Source organism: Perca flavescens, chromosome 17 (genome assembly GCF_004354835.1).
Source record: "Perca flavescens isolate YP-PL-M2 chromosome 17, PFLA_1.0, whole genome shotgun sequence".
Classification (NCBI taxonomy): Eukaryota; Metazoa; Chordata; class Actinopteri; order Perciformes; family Percidae; genus Perca; species Perca flavescens.
In genome coordinates, this window is record NC_041347.1 from 18752321 (window position 1) to 18776767 (window position 24447).

The window sequence follows — 24447 nt, forward strand, 5'->3', positions numbered from 1 at the left end:
TTGTCTTACTTAGTAATAGTGGGTAATGTGTTAGATGGAGTCTGCTGCTTTTTTTGACTATGAATATGAAAAAAGACAAAGAGTCAAGACATTTTTCATCCTTTATTAAACATCCAAGAATTGCTGGATATTTGCAAGTTGTTATTATTTTTAGGTTAATCATTCTGTGGAACATCACGTAAATCATAAACGAGCATAATAAAGTTCATAGGATTCATAGGGACCAATACCTATACAAAATCTATATATAACGACACATTGTTCAGTATATAATAATTGGTCATCTGGGCTACTAACATTTGCAGTCCACCACTAACTAATCTTTAAGGATTTCAAAGAACTTCACACTTACATGTAAGATATTTTATCCATTTACATGGGAGAATTAAGGTGTGAATGGGCCTGTTTGTGCTGTTAAAGGTGCCCTGCCATACAAAAACATTTTTACTTGCATTTTTTGAAATATGTTAGGTCCATCAGTGTTTGGGTTATGTTGTAAATGTGAAAATGAACTGCTACCTCCTTTGTCAGCTCTAGCGACTGAAAAGAAATAAGCAGAGAAATCAGGCCAATTACAAAAGCTGGTCAGTCTGACATCATATTGCCTGAGTTCATTACTATTCATTAGCTCGCCCAGTTGGACTGGGTAAAGGATTCTGACAGCCAGGCTCTCATGGCTAGCTGCTAGCCAATCAGATTCAAACAGCTTAGTTTGTTGAATATTAATGAGAACTAGCAGAAATCGAGCTGTCTTCCTGTAGTCTTTCTATACCACGCTAGAATGGTTTGAAACAAGGTAACCAAGGCATTTTTTCCACAAAAAATTTTTACAGAGTCCATGGTGGAACTTCAGCCATTACCACAAAGTAATGAAATACATGTGTCAGGGCACCTTTAAGGATTTACATTATGATGCCAGGAACCATATATGTATCATGATATAGAAATTGGATGCTAAAGTATCCTATGTTTAAAAGGTGTCCACCTTTTTAGATCAACTAAAAAAAACACACTCCACTTTGACCCCAAGTCTGATAAAGTGTGTGGTATGTTGATAACATTCCTTATTATGCTGTTATATACTAAAATCATATGCTACAATAAAACAAATACCATGAGAGGCTACTACTTGCTTTTTGAAACTTACTGTAAGAATATTGGTTATTTGATAACAAAGCTGTGGTTAGACAATACATTTTTAAAGAAATTTCAAAGTAATGCCATTTTTAAGGTAAGGTTTATTATGAATGTGAAAACACAACATTTGTATTGTCTTTTTTTCTTATTATGATTTGCACAAGTTAAATAGATAAATTACATAGTATCTTAGTCAGACACTAGATTAGGCTTTACATTTTAAAGCCTAATCTAAACCAGGAATATACCACTTAAATTATGTTAGTAAATACCAATAAATAATTCTTACTTCTCTTATTTCTCTATTTAAATGTCATACAGACTTTTATCTTTATTTAATATGCAAATCTGCTGGTGAGAAGGGCGTCCAGTTAATCTACAGCCACCCACTAATCTCTAACTTGTCGTGGGGGTTGTGTATTGAAGAATGGTCCTCTTGTTTAGAGGATTAGTGAAGGACTCTGGATACAGAGGTCACACATGACTGTACAGAACATGACAAGAGTGGCATGCACACATGGAAGTCATACACTCTGTGACATGAATCCTCTGTTAGCTGTTACATTACTTTCTTTGTAGGACTGTTAAATCAACCTTGAAACTAATAGAATATTTGGGCATCTTGAATGATGTCTGTTTACAGAAAGCATTTCTTAGGGTAAACTCAAATAAAATTCATCCCCCTAGTTAATGAGAGACATTTCCCATTGACTCAAGAAAACAAAAAAATCTGTTACAGAAGTGGTCAAGTCCAATGTTTTTGGTTGCATTTACGTGGTACAATTAAATACTGCTGCGCTTAGTAGTCCCTTCCAAGAGGAAGTGTTTGAACATTTTGTTAACTTTTAACAATATGGCAATTCACTTTTTCAGTTGACAAAATCCTTTACAAAACACAACTGCAGAAACAAATGACAGCAAATTCAGGGCAGATGTTTATCAGGGACCATGACTACCACTGTTTAAGACACAACGCATGCACACTACCCACAGACAGAAACATCTAGGTATCTAGAGAAGCCACAAGGACACTAAGTATGTGTAATTATTCATGCTTAGTTTATTTGGACTTGTTCTCAATTTGAGGCACATCAATCTTTTCCCCAGTGAGGAACTGCCAGATGCCTCCTCTGTAGTTCTCATTTCCCAAAGCGTACAGGAAGACATTGAAGGTGGGAGAGGTCTTAGCCAGGATAGGAGCCATCTGTAGAGACAGGTGCATGCATGACAAGGTTGTTAGTACTTAAAAGACCTCAATATTCAGATGTAGATTCTCATGAAAATAAGCTAAAGATATTTATATGATTATATCAATATTCTAATTGTTCTGATGGTTTTTGTTTGTAGAAAAATGAGAAATGACGGCATGAATTGCTGTCTGCCACAGTGTCTTTTTTAATACTACCATAGGGGGTGGCAAAGTCAAAATCTTCATATTTTTTTTAACATTTAAGATATTTTTCTGTATATATTTACTGTATATGTATGTATGTCCAACATGTACAGGTTATATGGTCTGCATTTCAAAATATATACATTATGTTTTGGAGCGCTTTTGTGAGCATGTACTATGTGCTGGCTGTCCTTACCATCCTGAGCTTGGGGGACACCAGGTTGGCGTTCTCCACAGCGGCGTACAAAGACAGGATGCCATAGGGGCACCAGCAGAACAGCAAAGTCTTAAGAGGAGTGTTGGGGTTGAACTACACAGAGTAAAGGTTAGAGAGAGGCAGAGCAGGAGGGATACATATGAATGATTAGTAACAATCAACCATAAGGAGTGAAGGAGACAAAAATGCTGTGCGTCATGAGATCTAGTCACACGCCTGGGATAATGTCTATCTGTATAAAGATCATACATGCTCAGCTATGAAACAGAAATAGCTAGCGAGTAAAGGGGCAGTTTGCTGGTCAAAACAGACATTTAACAGGTTCACCTCTTAGCTTGTTTCAACTCGGCATGGAGCTATAGGATGGTTACGCTAAGTGAAATATTCACACCAACAACTCCTTGTTTTTATGGCTGCATTTTTCATGAAATGGAAATATTATATATATTGCCTTGTGTCATCATTTTATACACATTTGGCATTTTTGGAAACTTTGGCATGTTTGTCATGAGTTTGTACTGACTGACGGGTGTATTGCTGAGGACCCAAGGAAGTGCAGGGCTCGAGTTTGAGCTCTTGAGATCTATGGGACATATTTACTAGTAATGCGTTCTGTATACACTGTGTAATGTATTCAGAGGGGACCTCTATTAACTGTTACACCGCTGAACAGCATGCTGGGCACAGCTCGCTCTCTGTCGCTCACTACAATAAATACAAGAACAGATGAAGAAAGAGAGACTGGAGATGTTACATTGTAGGAAACTCAAACATTTAAAGCATCAGCAATGTAACTTTCAGAAGGAACGTTTCTTGGAAATAGCCAATAGCAAATAGCTAGCTGTTAGCAAATGACACGTATACTTTGCATTGCTGACACACATTGCTGGGGGAAGCAACAATGTCATGGCAGGTGTATTGCTCAGGACCCAGGGAAGCGTAGTGTTGAGTGTGAAGTTGTTTGGATGAGCGGTAGTTGAGAAAGCTGCAAGCAGCAATACCAGAGGCCAAGCAATCGGCCCGTTCTTAACACGCAACGGGCACTGCGCTAGTCTTTATAAGGTAACATCAGACAGAACTTCTCACTACTTCTTGGCCATGGGACACGTCTGGACAATTGTATCCCTCCAGGTTTTTATGGCATACATTGTATGACTGTACATTACATTCATTACATAATTACAATGCACAGCATAGTGTCTCTGCAGCCTTTGTGTGTGTAATGAAAGAGTCTGCAGAAACTCAGATGACTGTGAGTAATAGGGTTTTGCAACATAAAGTGAGGCAACCTGATTCTGCCCCTGAGGAACTCCACTATTGAACTTACCATTCACAGATACATTGTTCTTTTCACTACACACCAGCTACTGTCCGCATTCCCAACCGAAGCACCCGGTCTTTGCCCCTTGGCAATGACCTATATATGTCACAGCCCGCCTGCTACCCATTCACTGTCTTTTTTGTCAGTCTGAATAAGGACCACGTGAGAAAGTTGTGCTTACACTAGAAAAAGATTAAATAGAGAATTCCTCTTCCAGTGGGCAGTAGTGGATGATGTATTCATATTCTTTGTTTAAGAAAAAGTAATAACACTATTCTACGCTCTGAAATACTCTGTTACAAGTCAAAGTTGCGTAGAAAATGTTACTTAAAAAGTATGTGACTATAATCAGGAAAATGTAGGTAAAATATGCAATACTGACAACTAATGTTTAAAATAGTTACTGCAGTACAAATTCAAAATACTTAGGAACTGTTCGGTATTTATGGAATGGACTACCGGAGGAAAATAGGGGAGGGTCATGTCTTTTTATTCTTTGTTGAGGGGAGGGTCATCCAACATTTTTTAGTCCAGAGTTGGGGGGGTTACCCAACTTTTGTATTCATAGAAACAGCAAAATTTCAAAGTGGCTTGTTTGGTGCATGTTTTTCCATGTAGCTCATAGTCTCGTCCCTACTTCGCTACCAGATGGGTCTGACCCATGAGTTTGGCTATGGGGCACGGGGAGCACTGCCCCCCTGGTGGCTGAAACGGATAATTGCTTTGTTTAAAAAATGAGTGGAATAATTACGTCTGGCATGACCAGATATTTTATAAATATCTTAGCTAAATAACACAAAACAACTAAATGGTAGTAGGTAATACATCTGATTTCATATACTGCTTTAGTAAAAAAATATTTCCTGGCTGACGATGCGAGCAGCAGGACGTAAAAAACAAAAATGAATGTTGCTAGTCTAGACATCTTACCGTGCCAAGGTGGCAATAAATGTTTCCTAAATGCCACATTTGATGTCAGCTTACTAATTGATTGCGGGTTTTGTGTAGATTTGGACTACGTTTATTCCACTTTGTTTAAACGGCGAAGTGGAGGAAGCCTAGTGAGGAGTCCATAGCAACCAGTTTGTGTGTTGAATGTTACCCAGAGTGCTTTGCTGAATGGTCTCAATGTTTTATTGTTTTATTTCATGTGAATACTAGTTTACTAGAGAAGTAACTTAGTATTTGAAGTAATGCAGTAATGCATGAAGTGTGCATTTAGTTTCCATGCTTATTGTGTTTCCACAACAACGTTAGTGAGTAAATCTAATGAAATGGCCACCACACCATAACAGAGGAGTGTGATGCGTCAGATGAGAATGCAGAGGTTAAATCATGTATGCCATTGCTGTAAAAAAAACAATGGTAATCTGTATATCTTTGCCATGGACAAACTGGTGCAGGAGGTATCAATACATTGTTGGGGGAGGGTCATGCCTTTTTTCCAAATTGTTTTGGAGGGTCATGGAAAAATTATTACTGGTGAGGGGAGGGTCATGTCTATTTTGACTAAAGGTCCCAAAAGTCCTCCTGTGGCTCCTTAAATAAATAACTCACAATCCTTTAGCATGTTTCCTTAATATCTGATTACGCATTGGGGTAATTTTTTGATTTATTACAGTAAATATATTAGATATTGGACCTTTAAGTATTAAAGGAATATGCCACCGTTTGTTGAAATAGGGTTATTCACCGTCTCCTCTATATTTATATAGGTGGGCAAACGCATTTTTGTCTCAGTGCATGCATTGTCTTAGTCCGGCGGCGCTGCCGCTAGCTTAGCTAATGAATTGAATCCTTTGTTGCCGTTAGCATTTTGTGGGTAAAAGTGACCCAACAACAACAAAAACAAAACCTAATTACTTCTTGTGGCCTGCATATTCACAACGAGTAAAAATAACAATACAGATTAAGACTAGACGATTTCCTAGGCAGATATAGACTTTGGACTATATTGAGTGGGCAGTGGTGGCCTAATGGTTAGAGACGTGAGCTTGTGACCGGGAGGTCGTGGTTCAATCCCTAGACTGACAGGGTAAAATCTAGGAGAGAGAACAGCACTTGTCCCTCCCTCATTGCCACCACTGAGGTGCCCTTGAGCAAGGCCCTTAACCCCAACTGCTTCCAGGTATGAATGTGTAATAGATGGGCTGAAATCGTCTAGTCTTAATCTGCATTGCTATTTTTACTCGTTGTGAATACGCAGGCCACAAGAAGTAATTAGGTTTTGTTTTTGTTGTTGTTGGGTTGTTAGGTCACTTTTACTTATGACATGCAAAGACAAAAATGCGTTTGCCCACCTATATAAATATAGAGGAGACGGTGAATAACCCTATTTCAACAAACGGTGGCGTATTCCTTTAAAAGTTAAAGTACTCATTGCAGAAAAATGAATATTTCCATTATGGATTCATCTGCTTATTATCTATTCTGAAAATAGTGAGAGATCACAGAGCCCAAAGTGGCACCTTCACAATACTTGTTCCAACTAAATTCCCAATTATTAAAAATATATTTAAATTATTAATAGGAAAAGCAAAAAATCCTCACATTTGTGAAGCTGGAAATGCTTTTGCATGAAAAATTACTTAAATTATAGTTGCCAATTAATTTTCTGTCAATCAACTAATGGTTTCAGATGTACTTTTCTATACTGTTGGGTAATTTAATTTATTAAAAAAACATATTTTATAAGGTCATCGTATGTTTATGTTTAGGGTTGCACGATATGAGGATAATATCTAATTGCCATTATTTTGACCTATATTGCAATATGATTCACGATATTGGAGGGGAATGATCATTTTTGTATCATTATTCTCATTTTCATTGAAAAATATTAATATAAAAAAAATATAAATAACTATAGTGTAATTTTTGCAAGGATTTAGTGTGTAGGATAGGATTTGCAGGCCAGGACGTCTCTGTAGCACCACAATACTTAATATGGAATGGTTTGACACATATTTTGCCTTTAACAAATATTGCGCCCTTCTGCAATTTGGATATTGCACTAGTCCATATTGCGATTTCGATAATATTGCGATTAATTGTGCAGCCTTACTGTACTTGAGTAAATGTACTTAGTAACATTCCATCACTGCCAATGCGTAGCTTCAAAGCAAGAAGAATCCTTATGTGAATTGCATATTGGTAAGGATTTGTGCAGTAGTTTTCTCTGTTACTTAAAACTGCCAGTGTTGGGTTTCACAGTTAGTTCTAAATTTCTCTGCATCAAGCATGTTAATTAATTTGGGTTTGGAGCAACTGAAGCAAAACAGAGCCAGTCTGTCTCTGTGTTGGTATGAAAACATAACATTGCTATGTTAACTTGAATTGGAAATCTCTGTGCATCACTTTACACTAATCCCATGAGTTGTTGTATTTAGTTATTTTCACTTACCCTGGGGTTTCCAGTCTTCTTGAATTTCTGTGCAATGGACTGGTAAGAGGACATGACAACAACCACCTGGATGGCCATATTGAAGATGGCCATGGGGATCAAGTAGGACACATAGTTTCTGTGGAGAGAAAAATGCACAAAAGGCTATAAACGTAATATAAACTATGTGTTAGAGAATGCAATCTGTATTTAGTGTGTGTGTGTGTGTGTGTGTGTGTGTGTGTGTGTGTGTGTGTGTGTGTGTGTGTGTGTTGTGTGTGTGTGTGTGTGTGTGTGTGTGAACACACTGTATTACCTGTCTCCCTTGCTGTAGTCCAGAGTGCAGCATGTCCTAAGGGGCTCGTAGTCATACTCTCCCCAGCCAATGAGGGGCATGGCAGACCAAAAGGCAGAGAAGAGCCAGATAAATACAGCCAGAGTGATGGCGCTGCTCCACTGCAGTTTTGTCCCTGATAAGAACAGGTTCAAAACATTCACCATTACTACTTCTAACACCTCCAACAAAAGTCACACTACTGCAGAAAGACTTTGTTAGCTGTCTAATAACAGATAATGGTGTTAACATTTAAATCTATAACAACTGTTTGTTATATATTTATATCATATATATTTTTGCATATTTTTTGCCATGGTGTCAGAGTGGCCTGCAGCTAATTTATCAACAACAGGCCAGCTGGCCTATTCAGAATAGCAGGTCTTAAGATCAGCTGGAGACCAAGAACCTGCTTAGTGTATGTGTGTGTGTGTGTGTGTGTGTGTGTCTGTGTGTGTGTGTGTATCAGATAAAGAGAGAGCCTGTGCTCTGTGAGCGAGGAAAAGTAGAATCCATTTGGTTCTAATTGTACTTTACCTACAGGGACAGAAGCAGGTGTTGACTTACTTGTGCAGTACTGGTGGTATCTGTCCCAGGCGATGGCGGCTATGAAGTGGAGGCTGGCGAGAGCTGTCACGAAGCCATGGAAGCCATGAGTCTGGCATCCTTGAGAGCCATAAGGCCAGTACCTGGAGACAGAGGGTGATTTCATAAATGTATTCCTTTATTCACGTTAAAAGAAATTAGTAAAATTGAGCTCACTTCAGCAGTATGTGCTAAAATAGGTTATGTCCGTGAACAAACTAAAACTGATAGAAGCCCTGAATGATCAATCAATTAATCAATTTACTAGTAGTAATAGTAGGCTATATATAATCCCTAGACTCATGAACAATGAGAGCAGCATCTCTTATCTCGTGATTACAGCTCGAAAACCCCCTGAACATTATGACCCCCGCATTGCAGCCTATTGACCCCGGTTCTCTTCATCCCTGGTTCCTGCCTATATCGATAGCCAGGTAGGCTATTATCTGTTCATTTCCCACATTTCATTTGGCCACATTTGGTCAAACCTTGATATATTCATTATGAAAGGGGTGGTTAGGCTGCATCACTAACCTCAGGAAGCTGGAGAAAGCGGCGATGGTGGCATTCATAGAGATGCCCATATCAGCCATCGCTAAGCTGAACACTAGGAAATTGCTTGGGGTCCTCAGCTCTCTCACTTTGAGGAAAGCAACGATTGTCACCGCATTTAAAAAGAAGCCCAGCAGACCTTTGGTGGAGGACAAATAAACAATCGTGAATAAAGGAAGTGTACGGCGATGAATTTGAATCAGTGCGCACAGCGATGATGATTGCGCCACATGCAGCACCGTGACATTTCATAAACATGCTCCTTTCAAACATCGCAGTCATGTCGTTGTTTACAGACTATACGTGAAGGTTAATTTGCAAGTTTAAAGAGAAGGAGAAGGAGCTACTGCCTCCCACAACATAGCCATACTGTCATTGACCGGGGGCGTCAGGTCCTGTCATAGGTTAAAGCGGGTGCTGTCTTGTAGCCTCGCAGTGTTTTTGGCTTAAATCCAACACAAAACAAAAACACTCACCCTCCACAAGCAGACACGATCCTAGGGAGAACACATCAAAGTCGGAGAAGCCCTCCGGTAAAGGGTAAGACGAGACCATCCTGAAGTCGTATTGACACTATAAAGCGCAGCTGTCACAGACTTTTCACTCCACCCAGTCCTCTAGTTTACGATGTGCCTTATTGTGGCCGAAGGGAGCCCGCTTTTAAAGGGGCATTTCACGTGAAAAGCGTGTACTTTATTATGTAAAGCCCTCGAATCTCTGTCGTCCCAATCCGTTCAGGAATGTCTTAATGAACGTAACCACACAAACTGCAAAAAAAACAACCTTAATGCGTATTTCCCCACTGCAACCAGTGAACCAGTAAAGCCCTCAGTTAGTTACACAACAAGCCTTTGTGTCTCTGGGTCCCAGTGAGGATGCAGCCGTTGCTGATGTCAAAGGACGAGGCGACGCGTGTGATGCAGCCTACAGCTCTGCATCGCTCTAAGGAGATAACAGGTGTCCGCAGAGCTCCAGCCAATCATTACTACACTCACATTTAAGAGGAAAACGAAGCCCTCCAAATACAACATCAAAAGAAATTCCCTCCATTAACAGCAACAATAATAACCCTATTATTCTTAAACTTCCATTTCTTGCCAAAGGCAAGAGTGTTTGAGTCATGTTACATCCAGAGGCTATGTACATGTGAATAAGTGTAAAGAAATGTGGTGTCTAATCTAATAATGTATGTGATGTATTTCAAATCATTAACCCTGCTCATTCGCTGGTTGATGACACAAAGTCATTATTGTGACACTCCAGATGATCCATGTGAGTACTGTTGATCTGTATCTTAATGAATCCTTTGTCCCATATGGCAGGACTCTGTTTTGAAGTGTGGATGTGACACTGGACAGTCAGCGTTTGTTTTGTGGATATTTTTAGTAGGAAATACAGCTTTTGATAGGCGTTTATATTCGTTTAATCAAGAGATTAAACGAATATGACATCTGTCTGAATAGACATAACCAAATTGCACTTTTGGATCTGCAGACACAACATGTGTCAACAGAAGATTGATTCAGTCTGGAGTTTCCTGTGTGATAAGGGGAATTTGTGGCATACAATAAAAGCCTATATTCCAATTCAGCTTTAGCAGTATATAACATGACATCCAGCCATTATCCCCTGCCTTCAATAGATTGGTCATGCTTCAAAAGCTAAATAATTAGCAGCTTTTCATACCATAGGGATAGAGGGGACACAAGACCGCCATTGTGTGACTAAAGCCTTTCTCAGTTTCAGGATTATAAAATCAGAAATCTTGGTAAATATAGGCGTAAATGAGTTAAACGTGCAAAATCATATGGAAATGCAAATGGTCAAGATCCCAAAAGGTACAGTATACATATATATTCATAGATTTTTAATTTTATGACACTTTCTGTCCAAATAGAAACAAATGGCTCCCAACAGAACATAAGTGTACAGTTGTCACATTTCTGCATGCTCCTGGCTTTTTCCCCTTCAAATTTTCTGTCTTAAAAAAATGGTCTCACTAAAAACTGAAAACACTTCAATGTTTTAACAAATTGATACCATTTCCAGATAAAGATCATTTCAAATGTAAATAAATGCTGACACAAATAAGTACATGCAATAGCATTTGGATGTTTTTGATGACTTTTTCTGCTGAAAGTGTGCACTGAAGCAAACTCTAAAGTTTCATCTGACAACTCTTGCTTCATTTTAGCTGAGTAATGATATAGTATGATACAGAAAACACTCAAACCCCCTTTTTATTCGAATGTTACTTCACAAAATCTATTCTTATGAGACTTTTTGCACAATAAGAATTGCATTGCTCCTCAAATAAAGTCCAGTCTTCTGGTTCACACAATGCAAAAGGGCGGCTTTATTGGCTTCAGTAAATGAGATGAACAATTTGCAGTGCAACATTACATGTTTTTCATTTATTTATCAACATGAGGGAACATGATTGCTTGACATGTTTAGAACCTCAGTACAGACCTCCATGGTTGTGAAACCATACAATGAATGACCTGTGACTCAAAGGGATTTCATTACAAAAGGTTACTGCATGCCCTAAATCTAAAACAAATGGAAGGATGGAAGAATAAAGACTTTAATATACCAGTATGTGGCAAAGAATGTGGTTACCTTCCTTTTCTCTATCAGTCTGTCATTATCAGTCTATATTATTTATTAATCTTGTTTAAACGTGTTGTTTTACTAAAACCTTTGACCTGGCTCTGTGGTTAAATTCTTTGGTTGTTGCTGCCAAGTTGTTCAAACACATTCAAGGCCTGTGTATCACCATCTCTTCAGTCCAGAGTCAACACACTTTTCAGTGCCAGCAAAGTGTAACACTGAATTTCTAGAGTGATTAAATACAAAGGGGGACACAAGGAATAAGTGCCAAACAACACATGGATTTACCTTCATTGCAAAACAAAAGCTTTACAATTGGAAGTATTTTCCTATTGGACTCCAAATGGGTTACTGAGGTGAAACCTAAAGGCCATTGTGAGTCACTTTCATTCAAACTGATTAAACATACACGTTTTACTATTGAAGTCTTTTTCTTTATTCTGACCAATTGTGTTTGTTCAGAAAATACTACTTTGTTTCCTGTTGATGGATAGTTTACATGTGCAATTTATGTGCAGGTACATAGTTGTGATGAAGTGGGGTGGGGATTGGCAAAAAGGGGAAGAAACTTTAAAGATATGTATTTTTTTCTGTGATAAGAGACATTTGGCAGTGAAATGATTTAATTCACTGTTACATGTTTTTCGTCAGTGGTTCAGGCCCCAAGAATTTGCAGTGCAACATTACATGTTTTTCATGTATTTATCAACATGAGGGAACATGATTGCTTGACATGTTTAGAACCTCAGTACAGACCTCCATGGTTGTGAAACCATACAATGAATGACCTGTGACTCAAAGGGATTTCATTACAAAAGGTTACTGCATGCCCTAAATCTAAAACAAATGGAAGGATGGAAGAATAAAGACTTTAATATACCAGTATGTGGCAAAGAATGTGGTTACCTTCCTTTTCTCTATCAGTCTGTCATTATCAGTCTATATTATTTATTAATCTTGTTTAAACGTGTTGTTTTACTAAAACCTTTGACTTGGCTCTGTGGTTAAATTCTTTGGTTGTTGCTGCCAAGTTGTTCAAACACATTCAAGGCCTGTGTATCACCATCTCTTCAGTCCAGAGTCAGCACACTTTTCAGTGCCAGCAAAGTGTAACACTGAATTTCTAGAGTGATTAAATACAAAGGGGGACACAAGGAATAAGTGCCAAACAACACATGGATTTACTTTCATTGCAAAACAAAAGCTTTACAATTGGAAGTATTTTCCTCGAGTAGTATTGGACTCCAAATGGGTTACTGAGGTGAAACCTAAAGGCCATTGTGAGTCACTTTCATTCAAACTGATTAAACATACACGTTTTACTATTGAAGTCTTTTTCTTTATTCTGACCAATTGTGTTTGTTCAGAAAATACTACTTTGTTTCCTGTTGATGGATAGTTTACATGTGCAATTTATGTGCAGGTACATAGTTGTGATGAAGTGGGGTGGGGATTGGCAAAAAGGGGAAGAAACTTTAAAGATATGTATTTTTTTCTGTGATAAGATACATTTGGCAGTGAAATGATTTAATTCACTGTTACATGTTTTTCGTCAGTGGTTCAGGCCCCACTAGCAGGGTAATTTCCTTTTATCTCTTTTTGCATGAAAAACGGGATTTGTCTATTACTGTTTAGTTTAAGTCAAAGTCTTTGTATCTGCTTTCCAACTACAGTGATATTAGTTTTTCTGTGATACAAATATAAAAGTTCTTCAAATAAAATAAGGATGGCACATTACTTTTTTTTAGAGCTATTGAGTGCAAAGGCCCCAAGGTAGGAGCCACAAGTTATAGGGGCCACCTTGTGGTAAAACATGTGCTGTCCACTTACAGATTAACTGTCACGACAGAGCTCAAATGAACAAGCTACATTTGAGGGATAGAAAAATCCAAACATCAGTGGATTATGACCATTTCGGAAGTGTTTTTCTGTGATAATAAATAGGGACGTCTCTGCGCAGCCTATCGGATTCCGGGATGCAATACGCATCCAAATGAAAAGAACGCCAGTCCTTTCGTTAATCCTTGACTATCCTTTTTATCTCGGGACTCATATCAGTCGGATCACTATGGGACAGCGAAGCGGTGGGACAAAGCCATGCGGATGATATTCCTGTAAATGAGAGAAAAAAGCAAGTCTGTTTGACTTAAACTGGGCGCATGTAGGCAAGCTGCGTATGTGTAAAACTGGGCCAAAATGTTCCTCGTCCTGCTCATGGGGCTCTACGTGGCCACAGGTGAATTTCTCTCCCCAGTGAGCTCCTGCCCGTCGCAGTGCAGCTGTTTTTACCACAACCTGAGTGATGGATCAAAGGCCAGGTAAGCAAGATGTTCAAAATAAAAAATATTTTATATCAAGAAACACACTATAATGTGCTCTGGTTTGTGCGCACAGACGCATCTTTTCAGACGGTCAGGTCGAGTCCTCAAATGAGGACAGTATAGGTAAACACGTGTAGCCTACAAAAGATAATTTAGGGAGTGCATGTCGGTCCAATTTTATTTAATGCAGGATTATCTTTCAAAGGCACTTTCAACCTCCTCATGTATGCTTTGTATGTGAGTTAGGATAGATTGGGACATCAGTATTTGTTTTCAGAATTATTAGCCACACCAGTATTTTTTGTATCCTCTTCAAAACCGTAATCTTGGACTGTAATGCTAATTTTTAATCATAATCTTTTTTAATATTTACTTTGAAAAATCTTTCCTTAAATGCGTAATTTGTGAAGGATGATTTGGAGGTAAAACAGAAATCCACCTATGATGTCTCCCTTTTAGGAGCGTCATTTGCAATGATCCCGAGATATCTCTTGTGCCTGTCGGGTTTCCTGTTGACACGTCCAAGCTGCGGATTGAGAAGACAGCCATCCAGCGGATACCAAGCGAAGCCTTCAACTACCTCTCCAGTCTGGAATTCCTGTGGATGTCTTTCAACACGCTGTCTGCTTTGAGCCCGGACAGTTTCCGGGGACTGCTTAACCTGGAAGAACTTCGTCTGGACGGGAATGCCCTCACCGCCTTTCCCTGGGAATGTCTCATGGATATGCCAAGTCTCAGACTTCTCGATTTGCACAACAACCAGCTCAGCTCGCTGCCAGCGGAGGCCACCACTTACATCAAGAACCTCACCTACCTGGATCTGTCCAGCAACAGCCTGCTGACCCTGCCGGCAGAGGTGCTGTCCACCTGGCTGGCGGCGAAACCAGTGCAAGGGCCAGAAAGCTCCAAAATGATACTTGGTAAGGACTTTAACCAAACCTTAACTCATGGTTTATGTCTGCCTCAATTCAAAATAGCAAAAGCGCGCTGTTAAACTCTGTGCGTCAATGGAAAGTGTGTTAATTAATTTAGCTCAAAGCAACATTCTTGAACAGCGGCGGGACAAAACAGTTGCTAAGCAACACATATTTAATATACAGTAGCGGATGGATGGTAGTATTTAATTAAAAAAAATGCCACTTTGTGCTTTGGAAAACCAAAGACCAAACCTTTTGTTTTAATGCACCTTATTTAACATGTATAGACCATATCTACACATCAGGTAGATCTAAGAAGTTATAATTGCAGACTAATACTGTACATTTATAAACACTTATAATATCTATCTATCTATCCATCTATCTATCTATCTATCTATCTATCTATCTATCTATCTGCGAAAAAAAAAGTTCATTTTACCCTTGCTTATCTTCTGTGTTTAACCCATTCTCATACTCAGAACAGAGGTCAGCTGTTCCGAGGCCAGCTCTAAAGGCTGATGCTTTTGTCAAGGACGGGGGTGAAATGGCAGCTAAACCTGACCTTCATCACTTGACCATCATCATCATCATCATCATCATCATCATCATCATTTTCATCTTCATCTTCATTGCCGTGGTCATGGTCATGATGTAGTTTATGAATTAAATGTTAATCCTCTTACAGGATTAACATCCACACCAGCCATCTGCAGGCTGGTCTATCACTTTGCACACAGCTGGACGCTCATCTTACTCCTGTAGCCTCACTTGTACCCTCACCCTCAGGTCTCCATGACAACCCCTGGGTGTGTGACTGTCGGCTCTATGACCTGATCCAGTTCCAGAAGTCTCCGACTCTTTCAGTGGCATTCATTGACACAAGGCTCCGGTGTTCAGCTCCGGAGAGCGTGTCAGGCGTCTTGTTCAGTGATGCAGAACTGCGCCGCTGTCAGCTCCCACGTATCCACACAGCTGTGGCACGAGTCCGGAGCGCTGTTGGGAACAATGTGCTGCTCCGCTGTGGGACCATTGGAGTCCCAATCCCAGACCTGACATGGCGCAAGGTGGATGGGCGACTCCTTAATGGAAGAGGTGAGTCAGCAGGTCTTTAAATGTCAGGGTCTTTCTCTGTGTAGTGTCTGAGATAAGATGCTTTACTCTGCACTGTGTGCTGCTGTTAATTAAACAGAAAGCTACCAGTGGAGATAGTCAGGTTTTAAGTCTGACTGACAGATGTGGCTACAACAGTGAACTATGCAACACTGTTGATGATCATTGCAACATTGCATAATCACCTGCTTGTCATTAATGAAAGGGGATATTTCTCAGATGCCACATATTTTATTTTATTTTTTGTATGTTTTCCTTTTGTAACCATTGTGTAACGTCCATATTCTCCTCTCTCTGCCGCCATAGTCCAGCAGGAAACCTCAAAGGAGGGAATCACCTGGTCCATCCTCAGTGTCCCAGCTGTGTCCTATCGGGATTCAGGGAAATACATCTGCAAGGCCACTAACTATGCGGGGAACGCTGAAGCTGTCATTTCTCTCGTTGTCTCTAACTCACCAAAACCAGAGGGGAACCAAACCAGCAACGACAAGAAAGCCAAAGTCAAGAAACCCAACTCGATGGGAAAAGCTGCCTACCAGGAGAAACTGGTGGCAAGATATGTGGTTCCAACCTCCACCCCTTCATCTTTGCCTGCCCTAGATCCAGGCCTACCACCTGGTTTTAGTCCTGATCCTGGACTAGCCAGTGACAGTCTGGCTGACAGAGCCACCCCAGGGCCTGCCACCTCTTCCAACGCAGATGCACTGTTGGATCTGGAGAAGACTAATCTAAGCAATCTGGCAGCCAACACGTCGTCGCTGCAGCAGGACCCGGACAGGGTGGTCCGCTCTGTAAAGGTGGTGGGGGACACAGACAATACAATTTATTTAAACTGGAGAGCCCCTAAGGCCAAGAACACAACCGCATTTAGTGTGCTGTATGCTGTTTTTGGAGAGAGGGACATGAGGAAGATAAATGTTGGGGCGGGGCAGAACCGTGTAACCATCGATGGGCTGGTGCCCAGGACCAAGTACATTGCCTGTGTGTGTGTGAGGGGCCTGATCCCCAAGAAGGAGCAGTGTGTCATATTTTCCACTGATGAAGCAGCCAGTGCCACTGGGACCCAGAGGCTGATTAATGTGATTGTGATTACAGTGGCCTGTATCATCGCAGTCCCACTCACTGTCATCGTGTGCTGTGGGGCTCTGAAGAGACGCATTCAGAAGTACTGGGGAAAGAAATCAAAGGACATCCAAGATTCATATGTGACCTTTGAAACACTGTCGCCTGGCACGAAGGCCAAAGGGCTCGAGGGCGAGTATTTGAACAGACTGAACCCAGAGGAATCCAACAGGCTGCTGTCGGCCCGCTCCAGCCTGGACTCTGAGGCCACAACTAAGATAGAGGGACAGCCTAACGAGTACTTCTGCTGACGTCATGCTCCAGCTCCGGCTTCTGCTCCACGCCATCTTCCTCGCTCTCACCCACATCCACGTCCCAGTCCGACCCCTAATACCGATTCACATTCACATCCCCATCCTCACCCCCACCCCCATCCCCACCCCCACCCCCACCCCCCACCCCCACCCCCATCCTCATTCATATCCTCATCACTGCCCGTACTCTCACCCTAAGCAACATCCTGACGTCAGTCCCCCTCCCACGCGCTCCCGTACGCCCACACCATGGGATTCCCCCCCACCTGTCCCTCCTCGCTGGATCATGGCACCAACTCCACCGCCACAAAGATCCAATTTCTATCAAAGGACTTTTGCACGCTGCACTATAATGGAAATATCAGTTTAGAGGAATATTTAACATTTTAATTAACTTGTTTTTCCCAGATATATACACTAAGCCTGGAAGATATAACATGTCAAATGCTGAAAGAGCATAACAATTATTGTAAACTATATTTAATCTCACTTGCATGTCCCAGCGAAGAAACCTCTGCAACCTGATCAGACTTAAAGAAAACGCAACGGTCAATACTCCATTGTCTATATCCTATATGCATGTGTATGATTTGTATATACTTTATGGATGATGTACACTTACATATACAGTTAAGTCTGTGCCTCTGTATATATCTGTCATATGTTCTCAGAGAAGATATACACATAGGCATGGTTCAACACTCTGGTGTATGGAGAAAAGCTGGAGCTGGAGAGAAGTACAGAAAGGACTGAACTATGACACAATGTAAATAGAGTGGAAATGATGCAAAATTAAATGTTGGATGATTTCTATTCCAAGCAATGAGACACATACTGAAATATCTTTATGTACCTGTTTCGTGCCACCTAGAGGCATCATTAGCGACCCCATTAAATGTAGATCTATTCATTCCAATATTATTTGAAAATAGTTGAATAAACTTTTATATATACATATCCAGTTAGAAGTACTGTGTGTTCTTATATCTGTACTTTCACTTCACCATGTTGATCAATTTGGGGTTTTCAGCCTGCAATTTTAAAAGAGTAACACAGATTATAACTAGGGCTGTCAAAATGAACGCGTTAATTTTTGCATTCATTTTTGCGTTAATTTTTTAATATTTAACTCGTTAAAAAAAATTAACGAAATGAATGCAGCTGTGTTTGTTTACTTCATGTAGCGGCTGAGAAACGTAATACGTCTACATAACAGCAGGCGGCGCTACTCTGTATTGTTGCCCAAGTAATGAAAACCGGCAGCTGATTGGACGAACGCGTCACATGGGTTTGTTTTCTCCGGAAATCCATGGCGGCCGTTCAGAATACGATCTCATATTGTACTAAAATAGTTCACTGAAACATGTTTCTGAAAACATTTTAAGCGAGAAATAGGCCGTGCAGTTGCTGAATCTGTCTTCATTTCAGCTCAAAAAAGGTCAGTTTAGAAGATTTTCGTCAGATTTTGAGAGACTAGTCACCTCATTCCGCTCGCCATTTCCGGGTGAGTCCCGACTGCCCTGCCGCCGACTGAACTCTTGGCTCGTTGGAGATGAACTGCGCCTCGCCTGTAAAGTAGACGAGAGCAGGCGACAGCAGCCGGGGACGGTGACAAAAATCTGCTCTCAAGTCAGACAGTTTCTAGCCGTTTCCAGCAGCCTTCAGCAGGACTAAGCCAAATTGTTGCTGCTGTTGTTCTGAAAGACATTAAACATTCTGAACTTAGCAGAACCTTTCCTTGTTTGGTTTTTCTTCATATTTGCAAAGTTAAGTGATTTAGCATTTAAATATCCATTATTATAAGCTTCAGTCTCAATTTAAAAAAGCGATTAATCGCGATTAATTACAGCAAATTGTGCAATTAATTAGTTAATTTTTTTTAATCGATTGACAGCCCTAATTATAACCTTTTTATACTCTTAATGTGGCTGGTTTGATAGTAGTTGATCAAAGTTATTTACAGGAATGAGTTCACAATTAGCCAACTCAGTGTCTGTCTCAGGTGGTCTAAGACTTAATCACTGTTTATGAAAAAAGTTTGCAAGTTATAATGGATTTATTAATGTTAATAAATAATTTACTAATGTTTTATAAATCAGTTATAAGCAATGGTAAGAACAACATTTGGGTTGCCAGTTTGTACAAAATTCCTCCAGATTTTCCAGCAGGACATTTTTCTTTTTAGCTCTTTAAGACCCTCTACCAGTTATTTTATGGAAAAAACATGCAGAGAATCTAGACCAAAACTGATTTATTAAGTGTTAACTTGAAGATTAGATTAGAGAGTAAAACGCAACTATGTATTGCCAACCATTATAACTGCTTCATTACCAAATAGGAAGGGTAAATACCAGTCAGAGGGATTGTTCACAAACTGGCAACCAAAAAACTTGTTGTAATTAATGGCATATTAAAGCCTTAGTAAATGTTTGGTTAAGTTACACACAAAGGTTGACTAATCAGAAAGTGGTACCAGACCAGGTATCAGGCCTTCTGACACTGTCCATGTTAATCATGACTCTACCAATAATTAGATGCCACTTGTTCAGTAGGCTACGCCGTACGTCAGGGATTAAGCGTAATAGGCTTCTCTCGTCTGACGCACTCGACATGTCTTGAGCACGAATGTAGCCTTCAATTTTAGGAATTTCCGCGGACTATGGACATAATTTGTTACCTGCTAGTTATAGCTTTGCTCAACATCCAGGCGTATGAAACGTATTCTCAATGTTTAAGCGGGTGCAGCTGTGTAGAAGACCGTCATGGAAGGTAAGACCTGATTTCATGTAGTTCGAGCTTCACCAAGGCAGAACTATTTTTAATCTAACTGTGTCAGTGGGTGACGGTGTACACATAGGCCTATGTGAAAAGTACATTGTTTATAAAAGTTAAACAGCTTGGGGCTAGATTGAAGTCTGTATCTCTAATGTGTGGTCCTAGTATGTTGTTTTTATAAAGCATCAGGCTGCACAGTAAACAAATGTTTATTTAAACTCTTCCCTATAATCATAGGTCGCTCATATGTATGGAGGAGTACGCGTTCGGGGCCATACCAGACAACCTTCCAGGTGATATGACCAAAATAAGAATAGAAAAATCTCACTTCACTGAAATACCCAGAGGGGCATTCTCAAACACGCCCGCCTTGGAGAACTTGTGGTTGAACTTTAATGATATCACAGTGATAAACTCAAAGGCTCTGGAGGGTTTGGGGAACTTAACAGAGCTCCGTCTGCAAGGAAACAAGCTCCGTTCAGTACCATGGACAGCGTTCGAGGACGCGCCAGCCCTCAAGATCCTGGACCTGAAGCACAACCAGCTGGACGTACTGCCGGAGCATGCGTTAAAATTTTTGCCAGGTCTGACTTACTTAGACTTATCATTCAATCGGCTTACGGTCATATCGAAGGAAGTCTTCATAAACTGGCCTCTCTACCAAAAACGACAGAGCACGGAGGAGCGAGACGCAACCGCTTTCGGGCCGAACGTCGTCTTGGCGCTCCACGACAACGCGTGGCTCTGCGACTGCCGCCTGAAGGGCTTCGTGGAATTCATCAGGTCCCTGCGCCCCCCGATTATACTGATGAACTCCTACTTGACCTGCTCAGGGCCGGACTTTAAGGCGGGCAAGTTCTTCCATGAGGTAGAGCTGCAGGCGTGCGTAAAGCCCATCATCACCACCCCTTTCTCCAACCTCAGCTTGCCTCAGGGCGCAAACATCACCCTGCGCTGCCTCGCCAAGGCCAGGCCAGACCCCGCAGTGTGGTGGACATATGGCCTGAAGATAATCAGAGGATTTCATGGTAAGAGTGTGATATCCACGATAAGTCATCCACACGCCTAGCTCGAGTGATATCTTGTGGTAAATTAGATACTTAAACACATTTTAATCGCAGACCTATGGGCTAAATCTGGATATTGGACCACCGCGAAATAATCACCACTGATTCTGTCAATCTGCACAACACCATCAGTGTTGACTAAGAGTGTTGGAGATTATAGTGTACTAGGCTACCTAATATCAGCCGTGTAGGGCTGCTGTGTAACTAAGTTGACTTAACCTTTAGAGTTAACCTTACTGCAGATCATGACTGCAAGTAATCATAAACAAATTTATAGCAACCAGGCTGCTGCGTCTGTGTCCTGCTACTGTACCACCACTCCATCTATCTCATCATTTTGGACAGAAACGAGAGGTGGGTAGAGTAGCTGTCTCTAAGTTAGAGTAAAAACAAGTAAAAATACTTTTAAACGGATTTGTACCATGTCACACATTTTCATAATAGAAATAAAAGTAGCCATCAAATCAATGAATAAAACACTACAATAATAAGGCATCCTTTAAAAAGGGTTTATACATTGTAACTACTGGAAATTGTGAGCATCTAGTCAGGGAGCCAAGAGAGAATTTTTTTTTCTTTGTCTTATTTTACAATATATTGAATATCTTTAGGTTCTGGACTGTTGCTCAGAAAAAGCAATTTGTTCACATCATCTCAGATTTACACAAATTGTGACATGCGGCGTTTTTTTTATTTTCTGACTATTTTAGTGATTAAAGAAAATAATTGGCTTATAAATTGATAATGAAAATAATTGTTGCTTTCAGCCCTATAATTTGTATCTATCTTAAAGCTGTTGATGTCTTGTATATGTCTGTGCCAAAAAAAATTGTGTCCCTGTGTGTGTGTAGGGGTCAGACTTTCTTTTTAATGGGCAGTGGGAAGTGTCTTAATTCATTGACTTCTTTTTCCACCTCAGATTATATTCTGAGGAAAAAGATACCTGACTAATTTGTTTGCAACTTCTGATGTGTGGAAATATCTTAAGATAATTAATGAGTTTTCCCATACTGACTTTTATTGTCTAAGCTTGCATGTCTTTTTAAATAACATTGGATATCCCTGTTTTCCTCTTAGAGTCTCAGGAAAGAGTGGGCGAAGACACCATCAGATCTCTCCTGGTGATCCCCTTCCTTCATGCAGCTGACCGTGGTGTCTACACCTGCACTGCTGTCAACTTCATTGGAAACTCCTCTGTCAGCATCCTCCTGGACGTCCAATCTCCTGAAGGCTCCCAGTCATCGCTCCTCCCTGGCAACCCGGCTCCACCACCTGCTGCCAGTAGTGAAAACGTCTACATTGACATCCGCATCGCCAAACAGACAGTACGTGGTATCACCATTGAGTGGTACGCTGCCTTGGACCGCCCAGCTGAAACGTGGTTCACAATCCACTTTGGCAATGTAGGTACTGATAAGAAAGAAATGGTCTACATCGGCCCTGGGATTCACTCTTACTCCGTCTCTGATCTGATGCCTGCTACCAAATATGAAATCTGTGTAACCCTTAAGAACCAGATACCGCGTCCTGGCCAGTGCATTGTGTTTGTAACTGGAAGTGACATTACTGAGATGGAACAGAGGGAGAAGCTGATTCATATAGTGGTGATAGTTTTAGCCATGGTACTTGCTGTGCCTATAGGTATATTTGCCTGCACCACTGACACTAAGTTTGCCTGCCTGGAGGGTATCATGGAGTCCTGGAAGAGGGAAAGAAGCTCCCCCCGGGTAGAGCGGGAGAGGCAGGGCACCTTCGACAGCCTGCAGGCTGCCAGCGACGAGGGCCTAGTTAATAAAGATTCCAGTGAAGACAGGAAGGTGAGGAGGAGGTCAGAGGACAGACAACATAAAGGCAAAGCCGACCACAGCAGACAAACAGCTGAACTATATTAAATTATTTGTGAAACCAACAAGGGAAAACATGAAACTGACCTTATAATAGACCAGTGTCTCATCTATTATCAGTTCTTTTTGTAAAATACAATAGAAAATTTTAGTACTCACTTGAGTACAATATTCAGAAGAATAATCATGTTGTCTGCCTTGTTTTTAATCTCATCTCTTCCTCTGTTCTAGGCCGGGGAGTTTGATGCAAAGATATGAATGACCATGTGACCATTCTGTCAAGAGTGTAATTCAAGGATTTGCACCACTGTTTGCAGTTTATTTTCCTGTCTGAAATTATGTTTGTCTTGTTATCATGATATGTTTAAATGTCAATTATCACTCATTCTTAACTGCTGCTTTATGTGAAGCCTTTGTGATTGATTTAAATGTAGGACTGCTCACAATTGCTCCTGACGAGTATATTTTTTAACAAGTCTTTCAGTAGTAAGTTTATACTTTATCTTTATGTAATTCTTTGTTAGCAATTTAATGTTGTTTTATGTATTTATGTATTTATCAGACTAATTTCTTTTTGGCTCAACATTGTCAATTCAGTTGACATATTTGTACTGTAACATAATACTGCATCTGGAACAACAAGAACATATCTTAAACCAGATGGTGATTATGTGAAATATTTAAGTGATTGTGTCAAGAGATTTATTTAAATGAATTTAAAAACTAGTATTTTAAACTAGTATACAGTATGTTACTAATATGTGTTGAGTTATTTTATTGCTCTTTGAAAGAGCAAGAAGACACATATCATCTATCAGTGGATTTGGGTAAATAGACAATATAAAATCTGTCATTACAGCTTTTCATTTAAAATGGAATTGTGCATTTGTGTGTGTGTGTGTGTGTATGTGTGTGTGTGTGTGTGTGGGGGGGTGTACAGTCATACACACATGACATTTGCCTTTGGCATAGTTCTTTTGAAGCAACATTATGAGTCACAAAACGTCAAACTGTCTTTTATGTAGTTCATAGTAAAAAGGTAACACTAAAATTGGCTTTGAATTAAATAGTTAAATAGTTAATAATTAAACTGTGCATTTTATGTGAATCTTTTTTCCAATTTGATGATGGGGGACAAAATCCACAGTTTTTGTTACAAAAATGCATTCCAAACTTTATTTAAAACTTGAATGAGGCTCAGCAGTTGAGTTAGTCAGTGGATAGTATGTGACAGTGTTTTTAGTACAAAATGCTCTCTTTTTGTTACTATCCCTCCACTGTAGCCCAGCAAGGAAACACTGTCAGGGGAAACACAAGTATTTCATAGGATGATTGTAACTTTGGAAGATAGCCACTTGATTTGACTAATTCAGGATGTTAAAGCCTCATATTAACATACATTTTTGCACAGAATGAGGACTGTGGATTTTGTTCTTCATCATTTACACTGGGGTCCCCTGCTGGAGCTGCTCCCCCCGCGACCCGACACCGGATAAGCGG

General features: G+C 40.2%; 3 protein-coding genes across 3 annotated transcripts; 2 read left to right on the forward strand and 1 right to left on the reverse strand.

The window, feature by feature from the left end:
• Window positions 1-960: 960 nt before the first annotated feature.
• On the reverse strand, window positions 961-9835 carry rgra (retinal G protein coupled receptor a). Its single transcript, XM_028603916.1, has 7 exons — window positions 9398-9835; window positions 8904-9060; window positions 8352-8473; window positions 7767-7920; window positions 7472-7589; window positions 2727-2840; window positions 961-2341 (listed from the first exon to the last, which is right to left on the reverse strand). The coding sequence occupies exons 1-7, from the start codon at window positions 9474-9476 to the stop codon at window positions 2198-2200; spliced, it is 888 nt and encodes a 295-aa protein (XP_028459717.1). The 5' UTR covers window positions 9477-9835; the 3' UTR covers window positions 961-2197.
• Window positions 9836-13524: 3689 nt separating this feature from the next.
• lrit1a (leucine-rich repeat, immunoglobulin-like and transmembrane domains 1a) lies at window positions 13525-17326 on the forward strand. Its single transcript, XM_028603920.1, has 4 exons — window positions 13525-13852; window positions 14315-14775; window positions 15562-15867; window positions 16192-17326. Exons 1-4 carry the CDS (start codon window positions 13731-13733, stop codon window positions 17256-17258), a joined length of 1956 nt encoding a protein of 651 aa, XP_028459721.1. The 5' UTR covers window positions 13525-13730; the 3' UTR covers window positions 17259-17326.
• Window positions 17327-19920: 2594 nt separating this feature from the next.
• Window positions 19921-22995, forward strand: lrit2 (leucine-rich repeat, immunoglobulin-like and transmembrane domains 2). The gene is made up of 3 exons (XM_028604230.1): window positions 19921-20030; window positions 20274-21064; window positions 22181-22995. Exons 1-3 carry the CDS (start codon window positions 19921-19923, stop codon window positions 22993-22995), a joined length of 1716 nt encoding a protein of 571 aa, XP_028460031.1.
• Window positions 22996-24447: the final 1452 nt, after the last annotated feature.